Source organism: Eumetopias jubatus, unplaced genomic scaffold, assembly GCF_037043125.1.
Source record: "Eumetopias jubatus isolate StellerSeaLion01/CBP00866 unplaced genomic scaffold, mEumJub1_p1.0 scaffold_15, whole genome shotgun sequence".
Classification (NCBI taxonomy): Eukaryota; Metazoa; Chordata; class Mammalia; order Carnivora; family Otariidae; genus Eumetopias; species Eumetopias jubatus.
In genome coordinates this window covers 69,417,681-69,444,994 of record NW_028274821.1, presented here as the reverse complement: position 1 = coordinate 69,444,994, position 27,314 = coordinate 69,417,681, and the positions used below count along the sequence as shown (strand labels likewise).

Below are 27,314 nucleotides of genomic sequence, written 5' to 3'. Positions count from 1 at the left end.
TCAAATTAAATTTCACACCAGTCTGCCCAGAGTATCGGCGCACGCGCCAGATATCCATAACTGGGATAAAATTAAAATCTGTGCTATTTATGCAAGGATCAAATATAGCGTGTGTTTTCATGCTGTGTCTGGATTTCAGAAGACTCTGGAAGTTTACAAATGGACGCACACAACATATACTTATATTATTTAGAAACAGCAATGTATTATTAAGTCAAGAAAGCGTGATTTATTCTCAGAGTCACTGAGTAGCACCGTTTCCAGACATCAGTGTTTTGTGCACTGATGTGGCTCTCCCTGCGAGCCCTCCCTTTGTTGTTGGCTGGGGCTGGCCCCTGGAGAATTCTCCCCACCCAAAGCCATGCTGTAGCCTCAGCCACCACGTTCTCACCGCAGGGCAGTCCCTGCCGAGGGAGTCCTTGAATACGGCGATTAACTGGCCCGCAAGAAGCTGACCCGAGGGAGCATGGAAGGTGATGGCTGCTACGTACTTCCCGGAGCTCTAATGCATATGTTATTTTCCCTATACAAAGAGTCAGTCACTTATTTAGAAATATAAATATTTTTAAACCAAAGTAGAGCAGACAGCTAAGAAACACATGATTATAATGTAATCCACACATTTTCTTAGAATAGCAAACGTTTAACAGTCTTCTAACCATTCAGTTCTATGGTTTGGTGTAATCGGAGGAAAAAAATGCTTTGGCATAAGCCAGCCGGAGCCTTAAGAAAGCCCATGCTACGATGTTTGACTCCTCCAGCCCGTGGTTTCTCAGCAGTAGCTCTATTTACATTCTGAGACCAGATAAGGCTTGACTCTGGGGGCTGTACTATGCACTGTAGGATGTTTACGAGGATCCCTGGCCTCTATCGACCATCTGCCATGGCACCCCTCTTCCCCAGGGGTGACAACCACAAATGCCTCCAGACAAATGCACCCTGACTCTGGCTGATAACCACTACTCTACGCCAAGTGCCGAGCATTACCCCCACAGCCATTCCGGGTAGGACACGCGTGCAAGCCGGCACCCACGGCACAAGACAGGGGTGCAGGCTGAACCCCTGGGACCAGCCCCATGCTTTAGGAGCTCACAGGCTTTGCTGACACGAACTTTTCTGGCACCTTCCCTGAGACTGCACCCCTCCTTTGCTCTGTGTTGGCTCCCGCTTTGGATTGTGTCGTTTCTGCCTCGTGCATGCTCCGTCTCTGGCCTGTGCTGTGCACTCTGGTTCTGCTGACCTCCGTGGAGATGGACCACAGCTGGTCTAACAGTCCCTGGAACGATGTCTCCAACACCTTGGAGACAGCCATGCAAGCAGCCTGCTGTCTTCGCTTCTCCCCGTAAAGAATTGCTTCTTTCAGACTGGGTTTTTTTTTTTTTTTTTTTTTTTTATAGGCCTCCCTTTCAATTCCTCTACCACCTTGGTTAGTTTTCTTTGCAGTTTCCCATTTCACTATGTGTGTCTAAATGAATTTTACACAAAGTCAGGAGCACTCAAAATACTCTGGAGTTTAAATAGTAATAATTCATGGAAATGACCATGGCGATTTGCCTGGAGCTCACTGTTTCAAGCACTGTTAGGCATTCTACCCTCACGGTTAACTTTTTATTCTCGAAACACTCTGCAAAGTCAGTTTTATTACCTTTAGTTTACTGGTGTGGAAGCTGAGGACTGGCCTGTTGGACTCCTTCCTCAAAGTCACGCCTCTGGTTCAGAACAAAGTTGTGACCTGGGAGCACAGGTCCCCTGCCTGACCTGTGCCAGGGCCCTCCTCCTTCACCCCCAAAAAGAACTCTCTTGGAACATCCGATCTGCATGCTGTTTCTTTATAAGCCTTTGATTCCTAGTCGTTTAAGAGTACCAAAGAGTACCAAAGCTATGGGAGTGTCTAAGGCAACCATTTCTCTCTGACTTCTTTCGAGTATTTTCTCAATCAGGTCTAAGAGGTAATTTCCTGCTTACTTACTCACTCTGAAACGTCAGACTTCCCATTTCCAAACGAAGACATCACCAACATTCCCAGTCTCTGGGCTATGTGGATTTTGACTAAGATCTTCATTTTAGGGGAAAAAAAGTTAATTTTTCTCCTTTCTAAACACATGGCTAACACGACCAAGATAAAAAACAAGACAGACTTAGAAAGGTGGGCAAATCACTGACAAGGGTTTTCTGAATGAGGTTATTCATTATTGAGGCAAGTCAAGGACATAAAGTTAGAGACTGGAATGTTTCCAGGTATGGATGGAGCCCTGTCTTGGCTACAGAAGCCCGGGGCTCAGGACTTTTTTTCTTTACGGAGGCAGCGACAACTGTGGGTCTTTCTTGACTTCACACCTCTCAAAATTACCTTGGGTAAGAAATCAAGGCTTGAATCACACTCATTGTGACTCAGCTTCCAGAGCTGGCTGCAAAAATATTATGACTTCACCAGTTTGACTACAAGATAGATTGTGTCTCTCATCTCTTCCTACTCAAAAGCCGCTTGGTGCTGCAGCTGGACGTGAAACCCAGGAGGAATGCCCTGCGGAAGCCTGTGGGAACTGAGGTGCAAGAGAGCCTAGAAGGGTGTGCTGTCAAACTCCCGTGGTGCTCAGTGGAAAAATCTGCTGAACTGCAACTACCGGGAGGGTGGAGGGTCACTTCTGCTCAAAACAGAGAAAAACCACATCACTGTGGAGTCCAGAGTTACCAAGTAAAAATTCTTCCTGAAAGGCAGACCACAACACACTTGGGTTTCCTCCCGCAACGTGCCAAGTCTGAACGAAGCAGGGAGAGGTCTGGAAGTCATTCACGCCAACAAACTCCGTATGCAAATGATCCTGCTCCAGGCCTGAGACCCTCTTTGGGCCAAACCAAAGCCCCACCCGTTACTCTCGGCCAGATGAGTGACAAAAGCTGAGAACTAGAAAGCCATTAAGAAGATAACAATAGTTCCTAAAGAACAATTATTCTAAAACATGACCATAAACGGGCACACATAAACATAAGGACAACAGCTCCTGGTAAGACGTTGTTAATCCTGATGTTAGCCAGCCTGCCACCGTCAAGCCAGAGAAAGCTGAGCACCAAAGAACCACACCTCTCATTCTAACCGGCAAAAGTATTTGGTGGGGATGGAAGGGAAAGTGTCCTTTCACTGAATAAAATGAAAGGCTGGCAATCTCATTGTAGCTTTTTTTTTTCTTCTAAGAAAAATGATACCCATCAGGTAAAGTAAGGGAGATTAGTTTTGTTCCCAAAAGATGCCCACCTGCAGGATTCAGTTAAATTCAGTGTTTGCCCATGTATTGGGGTTATGGGCTGGGAAGCAGAAGCTTTAAGTTAATATGCCAACTGGAGACCAGAATCGGGGATTACACAGTTCCAGAATTATAAATAGAAATATCTGGCAAAACTGTGTTTCATCCCTGTAATTCAGTCTGTACCCAGTTTTTCAGGAGCACGATAAGTGTGTTAAGGTACATACAGGCAAAGCTGTCTGTGCACGAGGCATCGTGCTTCCAGTGATGGTGATAAACTGATAAACTCAGTGGAAATGTACTCATGAAACTATTCCCTGTTCACGGTCTCCCTTCCTATCAAAGTTCAAGTTCCTTCAGTGCACAGATCTTGCCTGACTCTTCATGGCTGTACCCCTAGAGCTTAAAACAATGCTAGCATTATAGTGAATGTTCAATAAATATTTGTTGCATTGAATGAAAACCCACCAAAAGTCCTACCTCCAAACTTCTCCTGCAAACAAAAATCTCAGGGCTTAATTTTTCCCTTTCCAAACTGGTCCAATCATGGCCAATCTCACCAAATGTTGATCTGACCTAAGTTTCTCAAACAATTGGGTCCACCAATCCTTGGCTTCAATCTTTGCTCTAAGTTGGTATTCAGCAGGTACCCTGGTTTCCCATCTGCCTACTGAGTAAAGTTCGAACTCCTACACTGGTATCCAAGCCCTACCTAATTTGGCCGGAACACACCTTACACCAGCCTTGTCCCCTATTCCCTTCAGCCCCCCTCAGAACACCTGAATACACTCTGTCAACACATCTTGCTCCCACCTACCTGACTGGTTTAAATTTTTCCTCCCCTCCATGTAGGGGGGTCCAATAGTGTCCCCCAGAAATTTATGTGCATCTAGAACCTCAAAATGGGACCTTATTGGGACATAAGGTCTTTGCAGATGTAACTAGTCAGGATGAGGTCACAGTGGTTTGGGGTGGGCCCTAAATTCAATGAGTAGTTTTCTTAGAAGAAGAGGGGAGGACACGGAGAAGACCCACGCTGGGAAGACGGCCATGTGCGGACAGATGCGGAGATCGGAATGACGCAGCTACAAGGCCAGGATGTCGGGAACCACCAGAAGCGAGGGAGGGCCATGGAAGGATTCTTGTCTAGAGCCTTCAGAAAGAGCAAGGCCCTGCTGTCACCTTGATATCAGACTTCTAGGCCCCGGAGCAGTGACAGTACACTGTTACTGTAAGCCACCTAGCTAACTAACATACCCCACCTTCAATCATCTTTGCCTGCTGAAATGTCATCCCGGCTCAGTTTGAAAGCCACCCCTCCACCACCTTTCTCTACCTCAAACACAAATACACCTGCCACCGTGAATCTCCTGGATACCCATCACTCGTTACCTTACGTAGACTCACGCACATGCTTCATCTTGAAGAGGGCAGGTCCTGGGTCTTCTATATACCTCATCTTGCCCAAGAACCCAGCATAGGGCAGCACAAGCAAGTAATGAATGCTTGCTGAATGCACGGACACACAGTATGCTCTTTTGCCACAGCCCACATAAACCCATGATCATTTCTCATTCAGATTTCCCATGAGTGAAATGAATTCTCCCTTTCCTCCCTATTTAAATATATCATTCTGTTGGGGGGCGCCTGGGTGGCTCAGTTGGTTAAGCGACTGCCTTCGGCTCAGGTCATGATCCTGGAGTCCCAGGATCGAGTCCCGCATCGGGCTCCCTGCTCAGCAGGGAGTCTGCTTCTCCCTCTGACCTTCCCCCCTCTCATGTGCTCTCTCTCTCTTAAATAAATAAATAAAATCTTTAAAAAAAATAAATATATCATTCTGTTGGGATAAAAAGTGAAGGCAACTATTCTTGCCAGCAGTATCCCAGTCTCAGGGCCAGTTCAGAATTTGTTTTTCTTCCCTTTCATCCCAAGTATTTTAATTAACCAAGGCCTCAGAAAGCTCTCTTACTCCAGGCCCCAGAGACCAGAGATGTTGACTCATCCCCAGAGCAAGGAGCGCCCAGGTGCAGGAAGAGCCCCCTCTTGTGACTTTGAGATCAGCTCCAACTCGAAATTGCAAGGCAGACACCCAGCCCTGTCTCCTGACTTGTCAAGACCAGCTTCCCACTGAGATGCCATTTTGGGTTGAGATGGACACCAAAGCCAGGTCAGGACACAGATGGCAGACACGGCTGTCCTGAGACACGCTGCCATCTGCAGTTCCGTGGTCCTCAGCTCTGACCTCCAGCCCCACAGGTGATTCTGTCCTCAGACCCAGCTGCCACACCATGAGAACACTCAACACGGTGACACCAGCCACCCTCCCAGGGGAGAGACAGTGAGGCCTGGTGGCTACAGGCATGGGCTGTGGGGCAGACAAGCCTGGGTTCAGACCCAGCTGGGTCACTTACCAGTCATTTGGATCTTGGGTCACACTCAGTCTCTCTGAACCTTTTACCCTTCTTCTCGGGGGATAACAGTAATACCCACACCATATAGGGTTTTGTGAGAATTCCGTAAAATGACATATTGGACTCACTTAGTACAGCACCTGTCCTAGTCAACACTCAGTGACAGTAATTTGTCGTTGTTAATGTTGTCGTTATTACTGCCGATCCTCAAACGCCCCTTTGTTCCAGCTCGTGCACTTTCCGACCCCGATAAGGACGATATTTAGATGGCTCGTTTAACATAAATGACCTCTACAAATACACAGCAGAGACTGTAAGTAACCAGTGACGGGCAGGATGATGGATGGGTCACGGGATCAGGGGCCCGGAGTTGACTCACTCACAGCACTGTGAGCGCTCGGGTGAGTCTGGTTCATCTGGCCAGCTCTCATCATCCCTGTGGGCCTTCCCATTGCATTTGTGGTGGGCATAATGCACACCGGATCGCACATGGTCCCCCCTTCGGAGACCCCACCGGAGCAATTCCTCTCAGGTTTCGGTGTCTAGGATTCCTGAAAATCTCCTGAACGCAATTTCTAAAGCCTAACAAACACTTGAAATCCAACGGATTCTGTTTTCTTCTGTTCCACGGGAGGCTGGGATCTCAGGGCCAGACCCGCAGCCTGCGGCTTCCGGGTGCACAGGCACCTCACGGCATTCACTGGACACCAAACTCTTGGTGAACGTCTTTGTACCTCCAGGGCACTTGCAACTGGTTTCTCCTTATTCTGCATTTGCCCCAGTTTCCCATTTGTTTTAATCCTACGGTTCTGCACAAATATCTTTAAGATAGCTTAAATCCTTTGTGAGGTGACCACAAAATAACTACACCAAATCAAAGAAAAAGCAGTTTTTCTGTTTCACGTTTCACGCACGCGAAGCAGGAACACAGGTAGTAATACTAGCCCTTAGGATGTTGTTGGATAGGAGTGACTTGGTGTCAAGTGTAGCAATCCAAGGGCCTTTCTCAGCTTTAGCTTCACTCTCTCTCTGTGTCCCCATCCCCTTCCTGAAGCCTCAGCTCAGGGAAGGAAAATCACTGAGCTCATTAGACACTGAAGCTCTGAGCCTACCAGGCAGCAGTGTGGGAAGCCAGAGGCCATCGACCACAGAAGTGAGGTCTCTCATCGTTTCTGTCTGCTCAGAGGCAACACTACTCATGGCCTCGCCCCACCCTGTGAGGGGGCACAGAGCCCCCACCACACATGGGCTGGGGGACCAGAAGCCAGGTGACTAAGGTGAAACACTGGGTGGCACCACTCTGGCCAAGAATTCCTGCCTCCATGTTCTGATGCTGCTTCTCTCAGCTCGCAGGCGGATGTCCCAGCCAGCAGCGACCTCACGTCTCCTCAGAGTGGCCTGGGGAGGAAGGAAATCTGAGGGCGCTAAATGGGGCCTTCCACGGGGTGCACAGCAGAGATGGGCAAAATGTCACAAAATGCAATGGCCCGAGACTGTGGCACTGGGGACATGCTGGAAACTTTTGAAAATGCTCCAAAAATATCCAGCATGTCAGGGTGAGCGACCTCTCTCAGCACGACAGCAGAAGACACACTCACTGTTTCTGAGGCCCACGTGGCAAAGACGGAAAAGCCTCCTAGGGTTAGAGGCCAAGGGAGGAAGACATGAGTGGAGAGGGGGACGAGGAAGGAGGGAAAGCACGAAGGAAAGATGAAAGACCAGTGCATGGAAACAGCACCAGAGACTGGCAACCAGGATTCTGGTCATCCTTTTTCCATCTACCTCTGGCTCGAATCTTCTTTGGACAAAGTTTTTATATAAACATATTTTTCCTTCCAATGCAGAGGAAGCATGTTGTTTAACAGTGTTTTAATTGGCCAAGAGTAAACTCAACTGAAAGAAAAACCAAAGAGGACTTGAAAGAACCATCCCTGTTTATCAACAGGAAGCCACATGTACACAATACCCCGTATGCATCCACCAGGGAACGCACTAGACCCTTGGCGCATTGTTTCACAGGCTCATGGCCTCTCTTCTTACAGATGGGAGAGCAGGTCCATACAGGAAGCTTTAAAACCAGAACTTAAATCTGAAACCTCTGGAATTTCTAATACCTATCGGACCACTTTTACTTTTAAGAATTTTTCTCTTTCCATCCATTTCATGGGAAACTCCATGCTCTGCTATGGAAATCATCATTTCGGTCTCCCTCCAACAAATCACTTGCAACCAGATAGCTCCTGACATTTTATAATGAGTCCTCACCCGCCCGTTCTGTGTCTCATTCGCTCCTTCCTTAGCAAAGCGGTGAGGGCAGAGGAATCAGAATGTGAAAAATCCCTCACGCTGGGAAGCCCCAGAGAAGTGTTCACTGCTAAACCCATCACCTTTGCCTCCCTCCACGTGGATCAGATCCTTGTGCCAAGAAGGGTTTTTTTTCGTGGGCTGTCATCACTGTGGTCATTCACTGTGATTTCCTGCCTGGACAGAAGCTGAGGAACCAGGGATCAGGGCAAAGTGGCCACTTCGAGAGGGGCGTCCCTGAAATGCCACCCACAGCCCTCTGCCCCAAGAAAACCACATTTAGGAAGGTTACCTCGGTGCAGCACGATGTGGTCAATCATGTTGCGTTTGTATTTGGTGTGATAGAGGCAGAGAGGACAGCGAAGATCTTTGGGGCCCTCCTCGGGAACCGCCGAATGCCCGGCTTCCACGTGCATAGTAAAAGCAGATCTGGGAGAGAGGTGGGGGAGAGAGGTAATGAGTGTGACAGGGGATCGTGTCGCTCACACATCCCCCGCTGGCTACGTCACTACGGGGCTTCTGCGTGTGACACCCCTGCTTGAGGGCCCAAACCACAGTTGTTCATCGTGTTTGCTGACCACAAGCTCCTTGGTCACTCATCCACTAACTGGACCTTGTCATGCAGTGCTGACTTCCTCTTTGAAAATTTCTGCCACTTGGCCGGGGTCAGGGCTTACTTTGAAAAGAAATGGACTTCCCCAAACACTTTATTCTTGAAGATGAGAAGCTGCCTATTAAAAGCATAAAGGCAAAACCCCCACAAGAACCTCTTTCTCATTGTGCTTGGAAGGAGAGGGACTGGAGTTAGGTTCATTTCCCAGCTGCCTATGTGACTCTGAGGGCAAGTTGGCTGGGACGTCATGGCGGCCGACGATCAGGTAAACTAAACTCAAAGCTGTTGTACCAGCTTGAAGGAGGAAAGCGATTATTGTTGTCTGCCCCTCCATCCTTTTCAAAACTTCACCATTTACAAAGCCTTCAGTGTCTCATAAAAATGGATGAAACCAAGAGTCTAATGGGCAAGGTCCTCTTCTTATTAACTCAAGTGCTTCTCTCTGGGGAAACATGTACACCTGTCAGCGGGCCCTTGTTATCTGGGTCTTTAGGCTTTTCTCAGTGTTAAGGTCACATACATATTTATCTGAGAAACAACTGAACCAAATTAATATTAATAGTCAGAGATGTAACACATTTCCCATCGAATCCCAGCAACTAAGGTGTTGGTGGAAAAGAACCTTGTTCTTCTTCCGATTGTTTTTTGTTGGCCAGGAAGCCTACTTTTGCCAGCCTGGCTGTGTGGAGTCTGTCTTGAAGTACTAGAGTGGCCTAAGGCTCAGGGCCTAACTGCAATAGGAAGAGATAATGATAGCTTTACACCTGTAATAGAGCCATCTAATATTACATTATTATAATAGCTTTCAATGATATTGTAATACTTATTAGTACTTTCTTTGCACCAGGCACTATTCTGAGCACTTTAGATATATTGGTTTATTTACTCCTCTTCAGAGTCCTGTAAGTGAGGTAGTATTACTACCTTTATTTTGCAGACAAGGACCAGGAGACACAGAGAAGCTTAGGGACTTGTCCAAAGTCACACAGCCAGTTCGTGACAAAGCTGGGATTCAAACCCAGGTAGTCAGACTCCACACTCTGCACTCATAACCACTGACCTAAACAGCATTGCACAGGATGAGATTAAATCACAAGAGTCTAGAGTACGTGAAAGGAAGCACTCCGTTCTTTGAGCTCACCGATTCTGTTATACACAGGAGCAGAGGTGGCTTTGGATTATCTTTTTCTGGATTGGAACAATCTCTCTACAATTGTTCAGTTCTAGTCTTCACAGTGCTGGAGTCTTGATTCTCTGGGTGTCTCTCAACAATATGATCTTAAGAAATAGGAATTTTCTATAAGGGTAGCAGGGAAATCACAATTGCTGGATGTTCTCTCTTGGCTTTGACTTTGCTTTCAAAAACACAGATTTTTTTTCCCCCCAAAGACAAATTTAAAAAAGGGAGGATAGTCTTTCGAAAGGAAAAAAACCACTCATCGCTTCATGCACTGGGCCAGAGAAATCCCTTACCACGCTCTCACACTGCTTGGCTGCCCATTCGCTCTGACGTTTAAACTCGTTTGTTCCGACAGAGCGAGCGCTTCGCCCCCAAGCCCCCTTCCACAAACCCCAAAGCAGTCTTCTGGAACTAGGCTCCTTTTGTGAAGACAGGACCCCATCCCTGCAGGATCCCGCGGGCAGGGCCTTCCCTGAGCTCCCGGTAGGAGAGCACGGGGAAGCGTGAGGTGAGGGGTGGGGCAGGCACAGCCACTTTGTTTCTCCAGGCTGTTCTTCACGCCACTTACTTAAAGCCTGTGTAAAAGGAGCAGTCTTTGCACTTGAAGAGCTTCTTCCCGCCATGCTTGTCCCTGTAATGGCGTCTGATGCTCTGGATGTAGCCAGAGGAGAATTCACAGAATTCGCAGTGCAGAACAGCCTCGGTTTTCTGCTCGGCACCCCCAGCGGCCCCAGAGAGGGGCACGGGGCTGACTCGGCTGTTGTTCCTCGCCAGCGCGGCCGACTGATAGTGGTTCAACTGCTGCTGAACATCTGGAGGTTCTGAGTAGGAGGAGTCTGCGGACAGACGGGGACAAGGACACCGGACACAGAGAACCACAGTGGAGCTTTGACCCTTGAAAACCCCCCGACATTAGTCTGGAGTAGTTGTTTTTCTTTTCCCTACAGATGATGACTACGATCCACCTTTCATCTTCATTTACATCCTACCACACAGATCTGGGGAAAGGCAGGTGGGAAGGAAGTGTCGCTTCTTTTCATCTGACGTTGAGGGCTCATGGCATTTAGAACTAAAACGGTGAGGTGAAAGGTTTCAAAGTGAAGGAAGAAAGAAAGTCAACTGTTGTCTAGAGGAAACGGCTGCCACAGAGTACCCACCCATCTCTGTAGGTGAGATAAATGAACGCACAGAAAGTACACAGGCACTGACGCGAGAAAGGAAAGCAGATGATGTCATATCTCCTCCTCTGCAGCCCAGAATTATTCAAGCCAACCCCCCCACCCAAAGAAGGTCTTTAACAGAAATGCTCAAGCACATGGCACTCACAAATACAAAAATGATTTATGCCTTCACAGTCAAGTGATTTAAAATTTAAAATATAAAGATCTAATAGTGTTCTCCTGGAATGGATGTTTAAAGCTTAGTCAGCATTAAGATGGAGATTTATTCATAAATCCCATTAAAATGAAATTCCAAATAAGTTTCCCTAAAAGGTATTTTAAAGTTTGCAATTCGGAGGAAAATGTCGGAAATGACAGCCATAAATCTTAACCCTGAGAAGCTTCAGTGGAGAAATGTGGTGGAGAAATCTGATCTAGACGGGAGCAGGGAAAATCTCGGTTTCTTAAAAAATCAGAGAGAGGGAGAGAGAAAGGTCTTGACCCTTTTCCAAACACGCTGCTTTGAATGTTGAAGCTACGCTTTCGACAACATTGTCCTGCACAACCTAGAGCTGCCTAGGAATGACGCAAATGAAGTCCGTGAATACCCCACAGATGAATTTCAGTGTAACTTTCCTTGAAAACAAAGGGCTCTTTTTTTTTTTTTTTTTTTTAAGCCTTTCAAAAAGCAAGGGGGGAAAGGGGATAGAAACTGTACCAGCCTCCTTCTGATTTGATGGACACTTAATTTTCCAAAGCACGATTCCCCGAGGCAGGACACGGAGGAATTCTGTAAAACCCGTATTTGATGAAACCAGGACCATCCATCCCGTTGGCCTCTTTGAGAAGAAAAACAAAAACAGAGCAGCCTCCCTTATTGTGAGGCCACCTCCTGTCTTCAAAATACTATAATACCTTCCCTTCTTGTTCTCTTCCTCCCCCTCTTCAATTTGTATTCCTCAAGATGGAGGAAAAAAACCCCTTTGGAAATTGTAAACAAACCTGCCACACACACAAAAATAAAACAAAAAGGAAATTTGAACAATACCTCCAAGCCTCCATGGGTTCATTACCAGGTGTAAACTGAAGACAAAGGAAGAAAGGAATGACACAACCGAATTCATTTTACTCAAGTCTTTTATCTCTGGTTTCTTTATTCCTCAACCCTAGCTGATGAACCCACTCAGGATCACAATAATGCAACTGTCAACTTCTCATTCTTCCTTTCAATAGCAGGTTTGTTTACCACTGCATGGATGGTTCAAGATGTTTTCTATTTAAGCTCTCAAGCCTAGTTTCTGCTTAAAACAAAGGCACGAGGAAGCACAAAACACACTCCGCCTCTCTTGTTAACACAGGCCTGAGCGGTGGGTTGGGCACTGCCCCACCAGCATCCCCGACAAGCCCCTGTCCTCTTGTTCGCTCTTCACTCTACAGGATCGAAATCCTGGGACCAACAAGGCCAAGGCCGGGTCCCGCTGCCTGTGAGCTCTCGGCCGCCCACAAATCTACCCAGAGACCAAAATGAACGTCTCAGGGAACAGTCCATTTCTCAGAAAGCAGCTCCCTCCAGGACCCAGCACCCAACTCGGAGTCCTGCAGGCTAGCATGGAGGCTGGCTGTCACCTCAGACACAGGCCCCTGACGGCTTCGACCCCTTTACAGCAGAACCTGCAAAGAAGTCCGTTGTTCCGACTCAGATCATAAGCCAGGTGAATTCATCTTCTCCTAACTTCCACCCACCCCAACTTCACACCTGCACTAATCTCTTAGGGAGACTCCCTCCGAGGGAAGGGAGTCTCCTTTGATTTAACACATTTTTCTTATCTCTAGGGTCTATTGCATTTCATTCCATCCATCCCAAAAAATGAATTCTAAATTTTAACTTCGGTATATATATGTTACATGAAACTTGAAGAAACAGAAATGCAAGAAGTGGTGAGGGAAAGCCTTCCAAGAAAGGGAGGCTCAGCGCCCTTCCTTCGTAAATGGCAATGCAAAAGGGACAGCTGTATGTACCGTGTTATGAATTCCCACCCCCCTTTTTATTTCCTGGTTAAAATCCGATGGACAGGTTTATTTACAAAAATAGGCAAATCCCACCGCTTACGGTACATTGGTAATAATGCCCAGGTCACAACTGTTTGGGTCTTCTTAGAGCTTTACTTTCTTCTCTGGTGCCAAGACACACTATCTCTCATTCTCTCTCACTTGGGAGTTTGTGAATAATGTACAATTTTAGCACTTTGGGCACTAAAGTGACAAAGACGTGAGCGTGTATGATTCCACCGATCTTAAAAAAGCCCATTTGCTAAGCTACAGAACATTCTAGCTTGTTCACGAGGCACAGCCTGAGGAACAGGAAAAGGGTCGTTTTTGTGCCCAGGTTAGAAAGGCAAACAGATTGTTAGTGGTGAAGGACACGTCACCGAGGTTAAAAATCATCAGTAAGGCTATTTTCTTCATTCCGAGCTTACAGAAAGTGAAAAACACTCTGTGCTTTCGACGGCCGGGCTTGCAGTCACTGAGAAATACAGCAGCAGAAGCACAGGGGTGTGAATTCAGGGGGGAAACTGAACCCGAGGTGCTCACCCAGGTCACATCTTTATCAAATGAATGGCCAGTAATCCTTAAAGAGGAACCCTGAGCAGAGACCAGGCTGGTCCCTACGTTCCTAACCCAACCCTGAGACATGCCTGCTGTCTAGAGGTTTAATTCTCTGACCTGTGACTATATTTACGTGCAAAGTTTTAGAAATTACATTCTCAGGTACAGCCATAGTTGTAAGAGAAATCTAAGTCACGGGTAGCTATCCATTTTGTCAATGGTCTATACAAAATCATATTTTGTAAAATCAGGATCAAAATAGATTTTAGCATGGACGGTCATGGTGCTTACAGAAATGGGTTTGGAATTTATTGAACTGCCGGCAATTAATTCTCACAACTATGGTGTGCCGTGTAGGTTCTCATCACAATCTTACCCACGAGGTAGTTGAGGCAGTTGGTTATACGGCTACAGTAAGAGGCAGAGGTTGGGTTTGAACAAAGATTCGTCTGACTCTAAAAACTGAATCTTGCCCATCAGGTATCTATTGTCCATCAACAATAAATGCGGAGCAGAGAGGAGAGAGAAAAGGTGACAGAAAAATTGAAATAACATTAGAATACATAGAAATGGAAACAGGACAGATAGGGAATAACAGTGAACGGGATGTGAAAGAAAACACTAAAATAAGCCTTTCAGAACACATGGGGGAAAAATACAGCACGGTTCGTGGGGAAGAAAAAGAATATCCAAAATTTTAAGATGCTTTATAAAAATGAAAACATGGGATCACATAGGAGACAAGTCTACAAGCAGGCTGTGCAGGAGAACACAGCAGATACCCAGAATCGGAAACCCGCCAGCCCATGCTTTCATAGACGCCTGATAAACTGCCCTCAAGTAATACTGCTCTGAAATTCCTCAGGTGGAATCTGGCTGGGAAAAGAAAGGTACACGGACGGGAGGCGGATGCTTTCCGGCGGCTCTTGGACAGGCTTTCAAACCAGGGAAAGGGCTGGGTTCCGGATGAAACCTCCCAGGCCTCTCACTTAGCCATGTTCCCGGAGAAATTCTTCTTGCTATAGTCCATCTCCCAGAATGCCAGCCGAACCCAGGTGACTATCAGTTTGAGGGTTTTTTTTTCCTTCTTCTTTCTCTAAAAATTAGCCAGCACAGAAACAATCACAAGACACTGGATTTTATAAAGGCGAATGACAAACAAGTGAACTCTGGGAATACAATAAGCATGATAGAATGAAGTGTTCTTGAATATTCTGAGGCTACGAACATGTAGTTAACACCCTCTTAGTGCCAGGCTATGCTCAGGCTCTAGGGAGTCAAAGTCCAAGAAGACATGAGGGGTACCTTCTCAGAGCTGGGGTATAGCGGGGGGGGGGGGGCAAGCAGAGCTGTTGTGACAACACAGGCCTTCTCCAAGTCTGGCAAACTTACTCCACTGATTGAAGGAATACAAGAGGCAAGGAGAACAAATGAACAGTAGCAGGAGAATTTAACTATTGGAGGATTATGGGAGACACAGGAAGAGTAAGAATCAATTGGGAAGTAAATTGTGGGCGCTGCAGAGGACAGTCCCCTTATGCACTGAGTGATCCAAAAAGGGAGCTGTACAGGAAGATCAATTCTCAATTTTCTACAGCTCCACAGAGAGGATGTGAGTGAAGGTACAAAAGTAGCAGAAAGATCTTGGTGCCAGCAACCACACTTAATTCTATTTGAGCTACATTTTTGTGCAGACTTGGGGAGGCAGGCTCTTTGGTCGGTGTGAACCAAGTACCAGGAGAAAATAAAAGACAAAGGATCTTAGGGAAGCAAATTAGGGGTGCCCAGGGGGGCAAATGCTTTAGTTATATCCATTTGTTCAGCAAGTACTTCCTGAGCATCTAAGTCAACAGGAGAGTCAGTTCTGGGGCATAGGATTTGGTTCCTGCCCTCAAGCAGCTCACCGTCTCAGATGGATATGTAAATAACTGATTGTGATAAATGCAAAGAAATAAACGTCCTGATAGAGGCATCCACAAAGAGCTAGTGGAGAAGAAGCAAAATCAGTACGTGGTGACTGATGGAATGTTGGAAGAAGAGAGACGGAGGAGAGTGTCAAGAGAAACTTGGGTGCCCAATAATAACTAGTCTTAGTGCGTTCATTAATGAAGTCAACACTAGACACGAAGATGCTGGAACGTTCAATTCACCACACTTCCACCTTAAGCCATAAATAGAAATGAAATAACTCCATTCTTATCACAATGAGGAAAAAGTCACTTAATTCCGACAGGGAAAAGGAATGAAGATTGGAGGACGAGTGTGGACGGAAAAATATGTATACCAGAGAGTTGGGTGGACTGCATTAGGGAGAATTTAAAATCTTCTAAAATAGCATAAAAGTTCAAAATAATGCCTGCATTGTAATTTTCTTTAGAAAAGCAGGTGATTTAGCAACTCAAGTTTGGTGGCAGAAGGAACCAGAAATAGAATATTACCTGTGGATAATTTAACTGCAACGATTGTAAATATCCAAAGTATGGGGGGGTAAGGGTGGGACCCCCCAAAATGCTGTAAATACAGCCCATTATTTCCTGTCAAGAAATCATGGAAAACTGGAGAAGGGCACACTAACAATATCAAGAGAGCACGTAAAGATCTACTTTAGTCAATAACCTGGAAACTTCTGGAATGCATGCAACTTCTATCACACAACTGCTAATAAACGTGGGCAAAGGACAAAAATAGTCTACGTGTTTTCACGTCTGTGCTAGTGACCCAGGTATCTGGGGACGAGAGAATCCTGCCGCCATGAGAAACCCAGTGAGCTCTGAGATGATTGAGCTCGCTAAAATGTCGGACTCCTTAAACCTGAGGCGCTGAAGACCGACCTCCTCTTTGCCCACACTTCTCCTTTTGCCCATTCGCTCCTTTGCCCACATGTCGAATGTTAGTGAATGGCTTGCTGCTTCGTTCCAGTTTCAGCTGTGAGATTCTTCCTCCCAGTTGTCCTTGGCAGCAGTGCTTGAGCCAAGTACCCCGTCCTAGAGATCGCTGTCACGCTCAGCTCCAACCACTTCCCTCTCTGGGCTTTCCCTTCCCATTGTTCATTCAGGCCCTCATATCCTCCACGAGCAGCTCGAACAGCCTCCTATCTGGTCTTCCTTCCTCAGAGATCTGTTCTAGTCTAGGCGGCATGCGCATCACAGACATGTGATCATTTACATGGTCATGATAGGATTATGCTGCGGTGCCCAAAGGTGAAGGTCTTGATTCCTGAGTACAGTACACAGAGCTCTTCAGTCTGGCCCCAGAGCATGCGTTCAGCCTCACTTCTAGCTCGTTCCCAATTCCCAGTTGCACATTCTGCCTATTTCTTCATTGGGAGTCCTTGACCAGGGCTACGGAGCTCTCTTCCTCCTCTTTTTGCCTGGCAAATATCTCCCCATCCTTCAGAGCTCAGCTGAAATGTCATCTACACTGTGATGACTTTTCCCAACAATCCAGATAGGATGCCGCTCTCCTCGGTGCTTTGTCTGCACAGACACATCGGGATTCTCACCCTGATCTCATTATACCTCACATTACACTCACACATTCCCCTAAACGACCCCCACCATCACATTTGGCCAGATCGATGCCTCTGAGCTTAAAACATCCTGACCCAAGAAGACCGAAGGCAGCAGTGTCTGGGCTGGTGCTGGGGGTCACCCTCCAGCAGGCCCATCCATCTCTGCTTCCAACAGTTGAGCTGATGCTAACAACAATCCACTGGATTTGCTCCCAGACTTCTTTGTACTTGTTATATTTGCCACTGAGCTTGTTCAATGTCATTAAGATGACCCAAAATGATGAAATATGGGCATAAAGTGTCATTTCTATGAAAGCTACATTGAATGCTTTGGAAAGACTTGATAAAGTCAAGTTGCTAAAAAAAAATTCCTGTCAAATTATGTTTTGGCAAGACCAACTATAAAAGATTGAGAACATAAAAATCTAGAAGGACTCTGCTCTAAGACTGTTCCACAAATGTCTAAATTACCACTCCACTTAAAAGAAGCTGAATCTGCAAGTAACACATGATACAACGTACGTGCCTGTGGTTTATGCAAGAGAGGAAATGGGGAACTTCAGTCGAAGGACTCCAATACATACACTGGACCCTACATCCCAATACTGGTGAATGAATCTATTTTGTAGGTGAAAATAAAACGCTTAAGACATTTTAAAAAGGATTCCCTGCATTTAGAAACTTTCGACTATAACTGAGAAGGTGAGTATTGATCACATCAAATAAGAGGGTTTCTACTATATCAGTCTACATACTTGCTCCCAATTTTCTATTAATTCAGAAAATATTTATTGAGAGGCCTCTACGTGCCAGGCACCTCTAAGCACTTGGGATATATCAGTGCAAAAAAAACAAGGATCCTTGTGGAGCTTACATTTTAGATTGGCAGGAATAGTACCTCACATGCTTTTATAGCCGTGGAGACTCACGGTCCTTTCATAAAGAAAGGTACTTATGAAAAAAGGTACTTACGAAAATGTTGCTGGATTGAATTTGTGGAAAACTTTCTTAAATCCAGGCCTGCCTACTTGTCTGTCTATCCATCCATCCATCCATCCATCCATCCATCCATCACCTACCATTTTAAGTTACAAAAACAATACGCTGTCAAGATGATTCTCAGACTCAAAAAGTTTACTTATTTAATAATTTTTCTTAGGTTCTATCCAAATCCCTTTGAAACTCAACGTAACTCCCTCTGTTTCTCAAGATACCTATTGTTTACTTCATGCTATTAACACAGAGCAGAACTTGGCACCCAGAAGAATACTACCAACTACAAATCATTGATTCAACTTTCCAAGCATTTCCTTTGAAGAGTCTCAAAAATGTTCTCCATCTATGGGCCATTGCAAAAGAAAATCGTACTAGAAACTAAGCTATGGAACAGGAGCCATTTCAACTCCTTCTGGATAGTGTCTAAAGGAGAACATAAATCTCTAGAGGCAGGCACACTATTTTATTTCCTTCTTTTGACTATGCCTTGAAAATCTCCAGGCCAAGGACTCCAGCACCTCCTCATCTTCCATCATCAGTGAAGCTCTCCGGCCTGGATGCACAAGATTATGCTACAATGGCCAGGGGGACAATGGGCGCTGGATGACTATATATAGGAATTCTGGGCTTGGTTGTCAAGGAGGCAAATGGAAAAACAAACGCCTAATCCTGAAAATAAGGTTGAGGCCAAACTTGAAGGAAACACACTTTGAAAACTTCCTGTCATTCTGATGAGTAAAAACAAAACCTTGAAATATGATCAGGGAATAGATGAGAAAACAAAACAAAACAAAACAAAAAAATTAGTCCTCAAAATGACAAAAACAGCAATAAATAAATAAATAAATAAATAAATAAATAAGCCATCTTCTCTTTTTGAGAGTTCGTGTCCCATCCTATTGAAGTTCATTGAAAGGGTCTCACAATGGCCTGATTTTACATGAACCTTCATGTTCTCTCTCTCTCCCTCTGAGGGGATCCAGGCAAGTCTGACCTAAATCTGCTAAGACTTGCAGTTCGCCAGGCCCTCTATTTGGGGGACAAAACCATTTGTCTCGCTGTGGTTTTCTGCAAACGGCATCACCATCCACCCAGTCAAAAAAATTAGATCAAATCCTGATTCCTTTCTCTCTTTCGCTCTATGTGGTCAATGAGTGGAAAGCGCTGTTGGGTCAACCTCGTGAACGACACTTCCTCTGTGACCCATCCACTATTCCATGGCCACAGCTCTGGTTCAGGTCCTGTGGTTGCGTGCATCAGCTTCCACTGCAAAATGTTCCTGACAGGCATTCTGTTTCCAAGTTTCTTCTCCTGCTAAGATTCCTCTCTTTTCTAAAAGCAAACATGACCATCACCGTGTCTGACAGGAAAAGGTCCAAGCTCTGCACTGTTCATGCTCCTGCCCTCCTGCACCTTCTCAGACCGACCCAACCCCACACCCACACAGGGGCTCCTAACATTCGCTGTGTTTCCTTTCACCACTGTTCATCTTGCAATGCCTTTCTTCTACTTTTCAGCCTTCTCAATTCTACCGTCTTTCAAAACCCAACTCAGTTCAAATCAGCCATCACGACAAAGATCTGCCTTGATCTTTCTAGATACAAGTATTAAAATCCTAGTTAAAATACTAGTGCCCAAGACAGGGCATGAGATTAATTTATTTTACCTCTGCCGAGCTAGGATATCTTTGAAAATAAGATATCCATCCATCCATAACTTCTTTAAAGTTCATATCCCCCCAGAACTGAGCTCCTGGTCTGGCCCAAAGCAGGTGCTCAATAAACGTGTTACTAGGATCCAAAGAGCATTCAAACTGATAAAAGTGCTCTGGAAAACTGGATTTAAAAGGAAAATCCAATGAACCAAATGGCACTCTCTCATTGGGACACCAAGGTTGATAGAGGCTTCCCATTGAAACACTGACCCACTTCTACTGAAACAAACTTGAGTCTTTTTTAATTACCTGGAGAATGGCTTCTGGAACATTTGAGAGTTTGGACGGCATGAAATTCATCATCCATGGCCATCCCAAGAAGCCAAAGGCATCATTTCTGCTTCTGACCCTAAATCAGCTATGAAGTCTAAACTTTGAAACAGTTGATATCAGGCTACCTGGGAGCACTTCAGTTGATTCTATATGCAACTCTCTCCTCCTTTTTTGTACCCAGTGAGAGGCACAGAGGTTTGTAAAATGCAAGGGTGTAAGGGGCACCATGTATTTGAATGCATCGAGACTCTTCTACGGTCAACTTCTATAGCCATGAAAACGGAGCCCTCTGCAATTCATGAGAAAGTAGTCACGGATTCCTTGCACACATTTATCACTACATTTTCACCGCACAAACTGTTTTACCAGTTTTTCTCTAACGGGAATGCACTCTCATCCCAGGTATGTAGCATACAGATGAGGCATTTTGCATAGAGACTTCTGGCGGCTCAGCAAAGTGGAGATGAGATGACCTCCCCTTCCCTGGCCAGTCCATCGAGAAACAGGAAAAGAACCTGGGGCTCCTGCGTGCCCCAGTTTCAAAAACACATTCTCTTTCTGCCACAGTCATTAGCAAACATTGTAGGTATTCCTTCCGCACTAGACGTTATTTGTAACTCAAAGTATGTATTCTTAAAAAGCCTCCTCGAAGCTGGCTGGAAATTTGTCGGGAAACAATGAATGTGTGGTAACGGAGCCTTTTTCTAATGTTTTCTTTTTTTCTTTTTTGAGGAAACTCTGGGTGGCATCTGCCATTGTTAATTGAGAAGCTCTTACAATACCAAATGCAAAATTCACCTGTGACTCTTGAATTGTGTGATGAGGAAGTAATGTTTCCTGCTGCTTGTTTAGATCATACAGATGTCTTTACCACACTGAAAATCCAACGCAAAACTTGAGAGTACAAAAGCCTCTTTCTATCAGCGACTTGGCCTCAACCGTAGAGAGCTTGCTAGCAACTTCAGATGGCACTGAGAGCTCGCGGGCCATGGGCAAGGCCACAGAGCTTCCTCCTCAAGACCTGACTGGAGGCAAGATGCCTACTGACTTCAAGGAGTTGGTCACAATGGACGGCTTGCTAGGAACAGTGCAGTCAGCCCGGGCAGGGAACAATTGTAGTGATTTCTTCAAAGATTAGATAATCAGGAGAAAAGAACACATCTGAGTATAAGCATATATATTTAGATACGTGTAGAGCTCTAAGTGATGATATGGAAATCAGGTGAGAAAGGCGATGGTTTATCAAGAATAGAACAAGAAGCCACACTTCAAAGAACAGAGTTTTTCTAAAACCGTTGCCCAGCAGTGGGAGTCTCCTAACCAACAAACCCGGTGGGTTTCTTACCGTTGTTCCTTTTCTTTTTCCCTATTCCCATGCTGTGGAAGAAAATCCTGGCTCTGGGTTAAGCTATGTTTTTTAATCACCATTAACGCAGTAGGTTCTTCCCTTCGGATAGACAGGTCTTCTGCCTGCTCTAAACTTGCCTGCTTAGTGGGGCTGGGCTCAGGTGTCGAGTGGAAGCCTCCAAGAAGGCAGAGGGACAGGTGGTGAGATCCAGGGTCACCTTCTACTGTCTCCACCAGCTCTTGGGCTAGCACCTGTGTCAAGGGCCTCTTACGAGGTCTCTTGCTGATCTTCACCATGACCTTGAAATGGGAAAACCAAGGCAGCAACTGGAAAAGAGTTTCCAGAGGTGCATCGAGGCCCCCTAGGAACCCTGGGGAGACACGTAGTTACGCACACCTCTGCTTCCTCATGGGTTAAGTGGGAGAGCATGACACTGGCAAACATCGTGGTGCATATGGTGTGAAGCAGAGGAGGCCAGCGTGGGAAGCGCGGCGCCTAGTGCACAAAGCAGGGCTTTAAGGGTCTCCATTCCACAGCAATTAAAGTCGACGTCACATAATTTTGCACTGAATTATAAATTGCCTTCTAGCGTTTATGGAGTGTTTTCTATCCATGCACGAATTTGGGCTCCTTAACCGGACTTCCACTGCTCTAAACAGATGTAACGAACATTCATCCCAGCTCCAGGTACGTGGTAGGAGCTCGGCAGCTAGCTTTGGACTGACTATTTCTGGGCAGAACCAACTGCACTGGTACTTCTGGCAACAACCCACCAGCTTATTTGGAAGGTCTCGGAGACGGCTGCAGCTGGGAGGGGCGTGATCGTGGGGCTTGGATTCGGCTCTAAGGCAGGGCCTGACCTGAATAACACCACAGACTCCATGATTCGCCCCATTTTGTCAGATCACAAGGCACACAGCATGGTCACAAATCAACTTGCTGCAAAAAGAGTTGTCAGAGCGAATTTCATTTCCAAACTTTGGACACTTTTTTGGCCAGCCTTCCGGGGGTTGACTTCCATTCAATTTTTTTTTTTTTTCAAGCTCACCTCCAGCTTTGAGCAAGGTCCTTGGGTATCCGATTTAGAGGCATGGCAATCATCCTCATGATCACTGATCATCTCCCAAACCACCCCACCTGACGCTGCAGCCCCCATCCTTCCCTCCCCTTTCCCTTGTTCCCCTCCGGACAGCGCTTCTTGCCACCTGATCTATCGTAGATGTGTACTGCTCAATTATCTGGTTTTCCCTACTAGCTGTCAGGGATTTTGTCTCAAATTTCTCAGCTTGCACGGATTTTTGATTTACTTTCATGACTGATGAGGGCATCTAAGCTTGCTTGGGAAGCTGTGGCTTGGCGGAGCCTGGGGTGTTTGGCCAGTACTCAGTATGAGAAACCTAAGGGCTCGTGCCAGGAAGCAGCCCTGCCATCACGCATCTATACCTCTCGGCCTTTCGGGTGCCATGGCCAGTGTGTGGCACCATGAACACCGACACCTCTAGATTCAGTCCCTCAAATCACTTGTTTGAGTGCCCATAGCATGCAAGGGCATCTGCTGTACTCTGGGGGACCCAAACATAAAATGATGGCCTTGGCCTTCAAGAAGCCAACGGTCTTGTGGGAGATGGAAAGACAGAGCAGAGTAGGACCGGTGCTGGGTCACTGAAAGAGAGCTCAAAGATCTGGAAGGAGCACAAAGGAGGCCTCTCAGCCAGACAGGAAGCTTTCTGGAGGAAACAAGACTCAAGTTTTCAAGGATGAGCCGGAATTAGCCAAGTAAATGGAATAATGAGGAGGAAGGTTGAAAACAGGCAGAGGAGGAAGGGCGAAAATAGGTGGAGAAGGGCGTTCTGGGAAGAAGGAAGAGCAGAGCCTGCGGTGTGAGATAGCAGGCGTCCGTGAAGGCAGGGCACACGGCTGGTCCGTAGCCAGGCGAGGGGTGAGCAATGACCTCAGAGGGAAATGCGGGGCCCAGAAAACAACTTTCATGCTGAGCTTGGAATTTCTTCTGACTGCAAAGGAGACGGCCCCTGGAGGGCTTTAAGCTGGAACCAGGTGAGACAGAGGCTTCACATTTTTACCTTTCCTGTGTCTCTAAATTTCACCTACGGCCCTTGACCAATGACCTCGGATGGGGAAGGCGGCTTGGGATAAATGCATTCTCACTGTGAGAAAAACCAACCGGCGGCACATTATGTGCCAAGGGGAGAGCAGCAGCAGCCTGTGATTCCATAGACTTTGTTTTGTCAAGTAGAAAACACCTAGGTAGTACCTTTTCTGCTCTGGATTTTACTAGCAGGTCACAAGCGTTCATCTGAAATTCAGTTCCTACTGTTTCTACACTGACATCTGGAATATATTATGGCCCTACCTATGGGAAGGGAAGACAGAAACTCAACAGGCTACCTTTTCTGCTCCCTACTGGCCCTTCATGTGCAGAAAACTAAGAAGGAAGCACAGGACAACGAGTGGTACGTCCACGTGCTGGCAAAGACGAGAAACGTGTTGGTGTCCGCCAGAATCCTGTGGTCTGTGTTCCCAACACAGGGCCTCCTCAACATCCAAAATGTTCCTAGATCTGTATTTTACCCCTTACTTTTAATAGCCATGTGTCAAGCCAAGGACACAATATTTTCTTGCATTCATTTAGACTCAGCTCAATGGTCAAAATATTATTTTGTAAAGTGATCCAATATTCTTCTGGATCTGTTAGCTTTATAGAAATGGTTTGTTTATTCATAACAAATAGAACTACTATATGTTGGGTCTTTGATGGATACAAAGATCATCAGATCTCTTATTTCAAGAGCTCTCGGGTTGTTAGGAGAGATTACTACGGTGCACACAGCAAATGAGTGAGCCCCCAGTGAAAAGAGCAAATGCCCGAGGACATTTCAATCTGTTGTTAACAGAATGGCTGGAAGACAATGGGGCTCTGCGGTGAGAAAAAAATTTAAATCTAGGTTTGCTGCTTTCAACTATTTAATAGCTATTATAGGGCACAACTTTTCATTTTGCATTTATAGGACATCTACTCTTGAAAGAAAGTCACCCTATGCCAGATGTTTAGAAAATAAAGATGAGCAGAACAAAAACCCTGTCTCTAATGAGCTCCTTTTCTGGCAATATTACAGAGTTGGCAGGGTGGACCACACATGTCCCCAAGAGAGGCAGGCCACAGCGCCAGAGGATTTCAGAAAAGGGAGAGCTGACACATCAGGGACGTCATGAGAAGGATCATGAAAGTGAAGGAATTTGCACATGGCTCTGAAGGACAAGTAGGGTGTGGACATGTGGGAACGGAAGCCAGGAGGGGCGGCTGGGGAGGGGCACGGAGAATGTTGAGGTAAGAATTTTTTTCAGACGGGCCATGCAGGGCAGTTAGATTTCGGAGTAGGAGAATAATGCGACTCAACCATGCATGGAGGGGACGAAGGGAGGAGTTGGCAGGTGGAGGGGGTACGGGGATGGCTCCCGGGTAACGGAGGGTGTGGGAAGGAGGGGAAGAAGGGGGAGGTGAGAGGACATCAGGGGACAGGCGACAACAGGACTCTGTTGGCAGCCAAGCAGCTGATGGACTGTGGGCCAAGACCCGAAGACGCAGACGAGTCCAGTTGGCTACCATGAGCGCTGGCGGATAGGCGAGAAGGTGAGGAGTTCCCTCTCGGGACCTCTGAGGTGAAGGTGGCCTGAGACCCCCAGGGAGAGAAGGGGAGAAGCAGACAGAAAAGAAGGTCTGGAGCTGAACCTGACAGGTCAGGGCTGGAGGCTGAGATTTCGGCAGCGTCATTTAAATAGTGAGTTGACCCCCTGTGTTTGTGAAGGGGGAGCTCCGAGCACCGGCCCAAGGTCCGTGTGTTGGCAGCTGGAGGAAAAGCAGCGCAAAGAGAGTCAAGACAAGGTACTACCCGCGAGGCCGGAGGAGAGCCTGAAGGAGACAGCGGGTCCCAAACGACGGGAGAACTCCCCTGGGAGGAAGGTCAGCAGTTTTAAATGCCACGGCCAAAAAAAGAAGGGCGAGGCAGGGGTGGAGGCCACGGACTTGTCTGTCTGGAGTCGTCGTCAACCATTGTACAAGTCATTTCATTACGGTGCCCGGGACGCCGGACAGGGAGAGCGAGGAGGTGACAGGTGCGAACAAGGAAGGACCAACTCTTTCCCACTGGACTTAGCCGATAGGAGGTCCGTTCATGAGAGCGGTTTCAGTGAAAAGCTGAAGGCAGAGGGTGGATTCCAGCCATTGAAGAAAAGAGTAAGGGGCGAGGGGGTGTAAGTTGGGCATATTGGTTCTCTCAAGAGATCTGGAGGCTAAGACGGGGATTGCAGAACCAAATGGCGGCAGGTCGTATCCCAGAATGGTTTTACTATTCCAAACACAGAGTCCTTTCCTGGGGCTCCGAGAGCTCCCCTTTTTCAGACTTCCCATGGGAAGAATAATACATCTAAGAACTGAGGTTTAGGGGAGTGGTGTGACATCAGGGACAGGGCAGGGCTTTGGAGTCAGGTGGACAAGCAGCCTAATCCCAAATCTGCCAGGAAGTGACCGTGACCGTTCTTAAGCCTTTTTCCTCCTTCTGCAAACAGGAGGAAGCTAGTTATGGAAGTTCCTGTCTCATGGGATTGCTGTGTGGACGAAATGAAATGAGATGACGTTTGTAGTCACTCAATAGACATTCAGTAAATAATAGTTATCATTAATTAAAGATATGTATTGATTAGGGCCAATAATAACAATACTGATGATGTCTGACTCGGGGACTTACCAGTGCATTTCACCAGCCCATTAAGGCATCCCTTGCTAAGGACTTTCTTGTGTGGATGGTTTCAATTAAGCCCCAAAGTTCAAATAAATTTAGATCAGCAGGGCTCCAGATTAAACACCACGCTCCAAACACTCAATTATTTTAGACTCCCAAGAATCAGCTCATGATGTAAAGAGATTTCATTCGGCTTCTAAGGCAAAACATGAAAAATTTTTTCCTGTCTTATTAAAAAAAATCCTCATCCATCTCTGGATGAGGACAACTGATTATAAATTGACAAGAAATTTGCTTCTATCTAATATTCCCACAGTAACTTAGAATATGAAAGCATTTCCATATGTTATCTCACTTGATCCTTGAAATAACCCCACAAAGGAGGCATCATCATTATTTTACATATGAGAAATGGAGGCGTGGAGAAGGTACATGGTTTATCGTAGCACACTCAGGAAAGAGGAGGGTGGACAGGACCTCCGCCAAAGGCTGCACAGGTGGGTGTCTCATGGGCTACTGTGTGGATGGATTCCTGGATACGGGCCTATAGCAGCTCTCAAGCTGGACCTCAAACTCAGGGGCCCAACATTCCCATGCAGACTGTTAAAGAGGATCTCCACAGAGAACTAGGTTCCCGAAAGATCATTTGCCCCTAATTTTCACAAGCTCCAGTTGCTTTGCTCAGTTAAAATGAACCCCGTGATACACAGAAGAGTCGACACTCGATGCCAGTACCATCATAGCACGCCTCCAAAATTCCACTGAAAATAAACAGTTACAAGCTGGGCAAGAGGTTCCCTGGGACATTTGGATGCTTCCCCTGAGGGTGAGTGCCTGAGGGGAGCCAAGACCGCCAGAATGTCCGGGCAGGCCTGGGACAGGCTCAATGTGTCACCGGATGTCGCTGACCTGTTGGTATCAGTAACCCTCACATCCTTTCCGGACACCGGAAGCCCAGAGCCACTGCCCTGGTCTGCAAGGAGGGTCCGGTCCCGTGGCCCTGGGCACTTCTCAACTTGATGTGGCCAGCTCAAGTAGAGTCACCTCCTTTTATTGGGATTATGATGATTAGTATGCAAACCACCAATTTGCTCAGTATATTAGTTTACAAAACTTCTTTCTCATACTTTTTTTTTTTTTTGCTTTCTCTCAGTTTAGAAAATGGCCAACAAATAAATACATAAATAAATCAAATCTC

At 46.4% G+C, this 27,314-nt stretch overlaps 1 protein-coding gene across 3 annotated transcripts in view; it reads right to left on the bottom strand.

Moving 5' to 3' along the window:
* Positions 1–27,314, bottom strand: part of ZNF462 (zinc finger protein 462) — a 77,114-nt gene that overhangs the window by 21,308 nt on the left and 28,492 nt on the right. For all 3 annotated transcript variants that reach the window (XM_028108773.2, XM_088018867.1, XM_088018868.1), the window contains exons 7-8: positions 10,319–10,586; positions 8,250–8,386 (exon numbers count right to left, since the gene is read on the bottom strand). In XM_028108773.2, the coding sequence (XP_027964574.1) occupies positions 8,250–8,386; positions 10,319–10,586 (405 nt within the window). The remainder of the gene's footprint in view (positions 1–8,249; positions 8,387–10,318; positions 10,587–27,314) is intronic.